At 37.1% G+C, this 7,671-nt stretch overlaps 1 protein-coding gene across 1 annotated transcript; it reads left to right on the top strand.

Annotated features, from left to right (window-relative positions):
• Nucleotides 1-6,654: 6,654 nt before the first annotated feature.
• Nucleotides 6,655-7,144, top strand: LOC101726635 (ubiquitin-fold modifier 1). Its single transcript, XM_004849996.3, has one exon. It carries the CDS (start codon nt 6,694-6,696, stop codon nt 6,949-6,951), a length of 258 nt encoding a protein of 85 aa, XP_004850053.1. The 5' UTR covers nt 6,655-6,693; the 3' UTR covers nt 6,952-7,144.
• The last annotated feature ends 527 nt before the right edge of the window (nt 7,145-7,671 follow it).

Raw genomic sequence — 7,671 nt, 5'->3', positions numbered from 1 at the left:
TGACCATCTCTGTGGCCAGTGGAAAATTAGTTAATCTATCCACACCTCAGTTTCTTCATTATGAGTTACAGGGTTAATAATGGTATAAAATACTTGGTGAAATTGTAATTTTCAGCACAGTTACAAGGACAATCTATTTTCAGATCTGAAGCTGTATAGACTGCCCTTGTACTTGTGCTGAAAGTTCCATTTTCATTAAGCATTTTATTTCCTTCTGTGTAATTTTAAGTTTAAAAAAACCTTAGATAACTTTAATGTCAACAAAATTTTGCTAATGGTGTTACCTCTGGTACTCCAAGATGATAAAACTAAAATATAAATACTTCGACAAATTTTATTTGAAAGTTATTCAAGGATCCCACATGAATGTAAGGATTTCTATTGTTTTCCTACCATGATACACATGAAGGATGGTGTTAATAAGATTAACAAAGTCCCATGAACTAACTCAAAGAGTTCTTTGTATGTACTGAATGTGATAATCTTTATCTTTTCCAAGAAGTCATCTAAGAATGTCAGCAAATAAACTTGGCACTTTAAAATAGATTTATTTGTAGAAAAGTTTTAGGTTCATAGCAAAATTAAGCAGAAACTACAGTGATTTCTCATATACTTACAAACACATAATCTCACCAATTATTAATAACTTCCATCTAAATAGTACATGTGTTACAACTGATGAATCTACATTAACACATCATTTTCACCCAGAATCCATAGTTTACATTAAGTTTTACTCTTGGTATTGTACATTATATGAATTTGGACAAACATACATGGCATGATAAAAATATGATGAATGCTTAAATTTTTTTTAATGTATTGCATCTATGCTTACTTTCCCGACTGTTTTTAGTATGGCTGTTGTGGCTGCCAAGATGTCCTGAATTTTATTCAAAATATTTACTTTTGGAAGTGTGGCCATTTTCACTATATTGGTTCTTCCTACCCAGGAGCAAGGGATGTCTTTCCATTTTCTTGTATCCTCTTCGATCTCTTTTCAGAGTGCTGTAGTTTTCCGTGTAGAGGTCATTTGCTTCCCTTGTTAGATTGATTCCTAGATATTTCATTTTTTGGGATGCTATTATAAAAGGAATTGTTTCCTTAATTTCTCTCTCAGTGAGTCTGTTATTTGTGTACAAGAAGGCTATTGTTTTTTGAGTGTTGACATTGTATCCAGCTACTCTACTGAATCTGTCAATTAAGTCTAGAAGTCTTTTTGGCGGAGTTTTTTTGGGTCTTCTATGTAAAGTATCATATCGTCAGCAAATAATGACAGTTTTAAACTTCTTCTTTTCCTATCTTTATTCCTTTTATTTCTTTCTCTTGTCTAATTGCTGTGGCCAATGTTTCCAGAACTGTATTGAACGGAAGTGGTGATAGTGGGCATCCTTGCCTTGTTCCTGACTTTAACGTGAAACTTTTCAGTTTTTGACCATTTAGTATGATGTTAGCTGTTGGTTTTTCATAGATAGCCTTAATCAGGTTAAGATAAAGACATTCTATTCCAATTTTCTGTAGGGTTATTATCATGAATGGGTGCTGGAATTTGTTGAATGCTTTTTCTGCATCTATTGAGATGATCATATGGCTTTTGTCCTTGACTCTGTTAATATGGTGTACAACACTTATTGATTTACGAATGTTGAACCATCCTTGCATCCCTGGGATAAATCTGACTTGGTCAGGGTGTATGATCTTCTTGATGACCCTCTGTATTCTGTTTGCCAGTATCTTGTTGAGGATTTTTGCATCTATGTTCATTAGGAAGATTGGCCTGTAGTTCTCTTTTTGGGTTGAGTCTTTCCCTGGTTTTGGAATCAAAGTAATGCTTGCTTCCAGGGATGAATTTGGAAGTACTGCTTCCCTTTCAATTTCCTCGATGAGTTTAAAGAGTAATGGCATTAGTTCTTCTTTAAATGTCTTGTAAACTTCAGCAGTGAAGCCATCAGGACCTGGGCTTTTCTTTGTTGGTAAATATTTTTTTACACTTCCCAAACGACTATATAGATTCAATGCAATGCCAATTGAAATTCCAACAATATACTTCACAGAACTAGAGAAAACAATCCAAAAATTCATTTAGAACCAGAAGAAACCTAGAATAGCTAAAGCAATTCTAAACAACAGAGACATGTCTGGTGGTATCACAATCCCCAACTTGAAGCTATACTACAAAGCTACTGTGATAAAATTAACATGGTACTGGCAAAGGAACAGACCTGAGGATCAGTGGAATAGATTAGAAGATGCAGAAACAACTCCAGACATCCTCAGCCACCTTATCTTTGACAAAGGAGCCAACCACCATCATTGGAGGAAAGATAGCCTATTTAATAAATGGTGTTGGAAAAACTGGATTTCAACCTGCCAAAGATTGAAACTAGACCCATAGCTATCACCATGCACTAAACTAAGATTGAAGTGGTTAAAGATCTAAATATTAAAACAGAAACACTAAACTTGCTGGAAGATAATTTAGGTAGAACTCTTGAAGACATTGGCATAGGAAAAGACTTCATGAACAAAACCTCAGCAGCACAGGAACTAGCAGAAAGAATCAACAACTGGGATCTCATTTTATTAAAAAGCTTCTGCACTGCAAAAGAAACCACCAACAGAGCTAACAGACAACCTACAATGTGGGAAGAAATTTTTAGCAGCTGTACCTCAGACAAAGGACTACTATCTAGAATATATAATGAATTGAAAAAAATCAGACCCCCCAAATTCAAAGACCCAATTCAAAAATGGGCATCTGAAATGAACAGACATTTCTCAGACAAGGAAGTAAAAGCAGCAAGCAAATATATGAAAAAATGTTCAACATCACTGGTCATTCAAGAGATGCAAATGAAAACAACACTGAGATTCCACCTCACCCCAGAAAGAATGGCTGCTATCAAGAAATCAACAAATAACAAATGCTGGCGGGGTTGTGGGGAAAAAGGAACCCTTCTCCATTGCTGGTGGGAGTGTAGACTGGTGCAGCCACTGTGGAAGTCAGTATGGAGATACCTCAAAGAACTAGGACTAGAGGTCTCATTTGATCCAGCTATTCCCCTGCTGGGTATCTTCCCAAAAGAATTAAAAGAATCATACCACAGTGATATATGTGCACCCATGTTCATAGAGGCACAGTTTATAATAGCTAAAGCTTGGAAGCAGCCCAAGTGCCCATCAACTGGAAACTGGATAAAGAAAGTGTGGTTTTTTTTTTATAAAATGGAGTACTCCTCAGCTATAAAGAATGAAAAACTAGTCATTTATAGCTAAATGGATGCATATCGAGGCCATACTCTTAAGTGAAATAAATAGGACACACATGTGTATATACTGTAAAAGTTTCACTAGTGTGAGAAACTGATAGTGTAAACAAGGGTTAAAATGATTAAAATGAATAATTGATAATTTGAAATAGGAACAAAGGTCCAAAGACAAAGGAGTGAAGGGAGGAGAAGGGGAGAGGAAAAGAGGGAAATGAAAACCTATGAGAAAAGAAAAAAAAAAGGAAATGAAATCTATGTAAATAGTGAAGGGTGGAGGGGGTGAATGGTGCACAGGTAATGGGGGAAAAAAATAAGAACCAAGATATATCAAGTACAGGTACAAACACCCAATGATAAATGTAAATGAATTGTATACCTAAAATGTACCAATAAAAGAACTAAAAGAAAATATTTACTTGTCATAATCATTTTCATTTTAAAGAAGAGTCAAAAGTCACATGGTGCCAGATCAATGAATAAGGTAGATGAGAACACACTGTAATGTTTTCATGAATCTGCTTTTCTATTGGATGGCACTCAGCAGCAGCATTTTCCATTTTTTTAATCACACCTAATAAAGACACTCATGAAAAAGGACTTCTGGAACTGCTAAAGAATATGGCAAGAATGATGGGATAAGTGTGTTTGAAGCAAGGGGGATTATTTTGAGGGGATTTAATGACAATGTGTTTTTTAATGTAATGATTTGCTATTTAATCTTTTAGCATATATTTCAATTGAAGATCATATGATTTATATCTGCCATTATAGCATCACACAGGGTAGTTTCACTGTCTTAAAAGTCCTTCCTGTGCTGCCAGTGGGACATCATTTTGCCACAAAAAGTAAATCTTTGAATATGTCAAAATTTTATAATACTGACAATAAACCTCAGAAGATACTCTAAGTAGTGATGATCATTGAGATTGAGAACTAGCTAACTTGTTAAAGTGCTTCACCTTCAAGTTGGAAGTGGAGGGCTCATGCCTGTGATTCCAGAACCTGGGAGCCTGAGGGAGGGTTGCAGGTTAGTGACTTGAACAACTTAGTAACTTGATGAGATCCTGTTTCAAAATAAAAAATAAAAAAGGGGTTGAGGGTATAGATCATTGTGAAGTCTCTGGATCCAATCCTGAGCACCAAAAAAAAAAAAAAAAAAAAAAAAAAGAAGTGCTTCACCTTACAGTTGAAAGAGGGAAGACTAGTTGCTCAAGGTCACTCAGTGATGGTGACTTCAGGGACACTTGACTTTGGGCTCAGTCATTCAGTCTTCAGACAGCTATTGGGCTTCTTCTGCATCTTAGGTTCAATGCTCTGTATAATAATGAAAGACTCCCTACTTTAAAGACTGGGAAAGTGGATGGGGAAAATGTACAGGTAAAACATGAATACAAAAGCATATGAGGGGGGAGTATAGGAGTTTGTAAAAGCACAAATTAGGGGAATCAAATTGGTCTTGAGAGTGAGGTTGTGAAAGACTGTGCGGAAGAGGTGATACCTAAGCAGGAGATAAATAATGAATGGGAGACAAAACATATCTGACCACTTGTGTTAGTCAGATTTTTGTCACTGTGACAAAAGAGCTGATACAAAAAGCTTAAAGGAAGAAAGGTTTATTTTGGCTCAGTTTCAGAAGTTTCAATCTGTGTTCTGTAGTCAGTCACTGTTGTGGGCCTCTGATGAGGCAGAACACCATGAGAGAGAGCATGGTAGATCAGAGCTACTCACCTCATGTTAGTCAGGAAGCAGAGAGGTGCAAGAGGCTGAGAACTTGTGCTGGTGGGCTTCCTTCTGCTTTTGTTCCATCTGGGCCCTCTACCCATGGTACTGTCCACATTAGAGGTGGGTCTCCCCCCTCAATTTGATGCCCCACGTGCCAACTGTCTCCAAAAACACTCTAATAGACACACTCAAAAGTGTGATTTACTTATGTCCTAGGTTTTCCTCAATCCAATCAAGATAATAGTTAAGGTTTCATATCACACCAATTGATAATCTTTATTAAGGTAAGACCTAGTCTAAAAGTGGTATCACAGAGGAAATAAACCCCAGCTTTACAATAATTCTACTCTTGGAATCTTAGCCAAAGACAGAATATTTACCTGGGTAATGATAAATAACAATACTCATTTATTTATTGTTAAGTTTTCAAAGCATATTGTAATAGTTCACATATTTCTCCAAGAGGTTCCATGAGTGAGGAAGGGCAGGTATAATCAACCGCTCAAAAAATAGCCTAAAATAAATTTAGAAATAAATAGGTAAAATTACAGTGAATGTGAGCCTTTTGATTTTTCTTCTTTGAAACATGAAAGAGCCTCTGGTTTCTCAAACACACACTGTTCATCTGTGGAGAAGAATTTTGTCCATTGGAAAGTGAAAATCATTATAATAGTCACGTCAGTAATGTTTTTTCTATAATCACTTTGTATTCTAATTAAATTATTCCACCCTAGCCTTTCACCCTACATCCACAGGATGCTCCTATTTTCCCTCTGATCACATCTAATTGACTGGAATTAGGTGCTTTGATTCTGATCCTATAAAGCAGAGATAACCAATCAGATTTTCATCATGGAAGATTTAGTTATTAGCCCCATCCTTTCACCCTTATTTGCATCTGCGTCCTTTTATGGTCTCATTATGTGCAGAGAGTGATTTCTCACTCTGGACTTTGGGCTTGCCATGTCACTTATTTTGGCCAATGGCATGTAGGTAGAAATGTCAGTGTACAATTCTGAGCCAAGACTTTGAGAGGCTTTGTGGTTTTCTGTTTATTTCCTTGTGCCTCTGTTATCTCATGATAAAAATTTCTCCTGGGCAACTTTTGCCCCTGTAGCTTTGTCTTACAATGTACATATGTGGAGCAAAGATGCTCCATGGAGGTCATTTGACTCCTGGCTGATTCACAGATCCATAGGAATCAGTAGTTTGTGTTTTACCACTGATGTTTGAAACTGACTTGACTGAACACCAGAGACCATGGTCAGTGGATGGTGTGCTCTCCAAATGAAAACTTCTGTAGACTTTGTGGATTGTTTGCCATTTTTGGCCACAGATAAGTATGTGGGGGAAGCCAACCCTGAGAGAGATAGTGAGTTGGACATACAAGAGAGAGAAATAATCATCTCGACTTCCTCCTGCTTTCTAGATTCAGCTTCCACAACACCTGGACCTGTGGCCACTAGACTGAGTTTCCTTGGTAGGTGTTCCCATCTGTGGGAGGATGGGTTGTCACTGGGCTAGGCTGGGGAAACTGGGATGCCATGCAGCTTCTTGAAAATAAGCAGAATTACTAGACCTGTGGAACAATGTCAAAGCATGGTCTCTACAAGCTTTTCTTAAAGTTGATTCTCCTGGACTGCCCAGGAAGTGGGCTGGTAGGCCGAGCTACGGTGGCGTGTCTGTCCAGGCCGGGTCCACCATGTCGAAGGTTTCCTTTAAGATCATGCTGACGTTGGACCCGCGGCTGCCCTACAAAGTATTCAGTGTTCCTCAAAGTACACTTTTCACAGCAGTCTTAAAGTTTGCAGCTGAAGAACTTAAAGTTCCTGCAGCAACAAGTGCAATTATTACCAATGATGGAATAGGAATAAATCCTGAACAGACTGCTGGAAATGTTTTTCTAAAGCATGGTTCAGAACTGCGAATTATCCCTAGAGATCATGTTGGAAGTTGCTAATGCCTGCTACTGGGAGTGTACAGTTACCTTTCAGAATAAAAATTGCTTTTTATTTTGGTTGTAAAGGTGAAATCAGGCATGTAACATACAGTGAAAACAACAAAAGTCAGTGAAACAATGAAAAGTGACTTCTTTGTCCCTTGTTCTTCTTCATGCTCTTCATGTGAAGAGGAAGTGGTTATGAATGGGCAGTACTACCACTGCAGAAAGTTATATGGTGGTTGACTGCTGCCTCACAATACACGTAGGGAGTTGATTTGTGGTAAATGGATTATGCAACTGAATTTTTTACCTGGAAGATAATGCTGATAATTTTTTCTGAGTATATTTAGAAAATTAAAATTTCCTAAGTGTTACATAATTGTCTTTGAGTTAAAAGTGTAGAAGGATTGTTTGTGGATAATAGATGGCAGTTTGCTTGATAGTGTCTTATAGACTCACATATAGTTTGATTCTTAAATATACATTTTATGATAAGTATAGTAGACATGCCATTGAATACTTACCTATCTTTATCATTTACATTTTAAGTTTTCAACCTTAATGTGTCATACAAATTTTAATTCAATATCAAAAAACCAAAACTTTAATTTCTTGATCTAACCATTATGTGCATAAAGTAATGTCCCATACCAATTTTTTTCCCAGTACCAGGGATCCAACTCAGGACCTTGCGCTTGCCAGGCAGGAGCAGCACCACTGAGCTAAATAGTTTCAACA

Source organism: Heterocephalus glaber, unplaced genomic scaffold, assembly GCF_053883595.1.
Source record: "Heterocephalus glaber isolate CG9 unplaced genomic scaffold, H.glaber_assembly_v1.0 deba00001547, whole genome shotgun sequence".
NCBI lineage: Eukaryota > Metazoa > Chordata > Mammalia > Rodentia > Bathyergidae > Heterocephalus > Heterocephalus glaber.
This window is presented reverse-complemented; position numbering and strand designations above follow the sequence as displayed.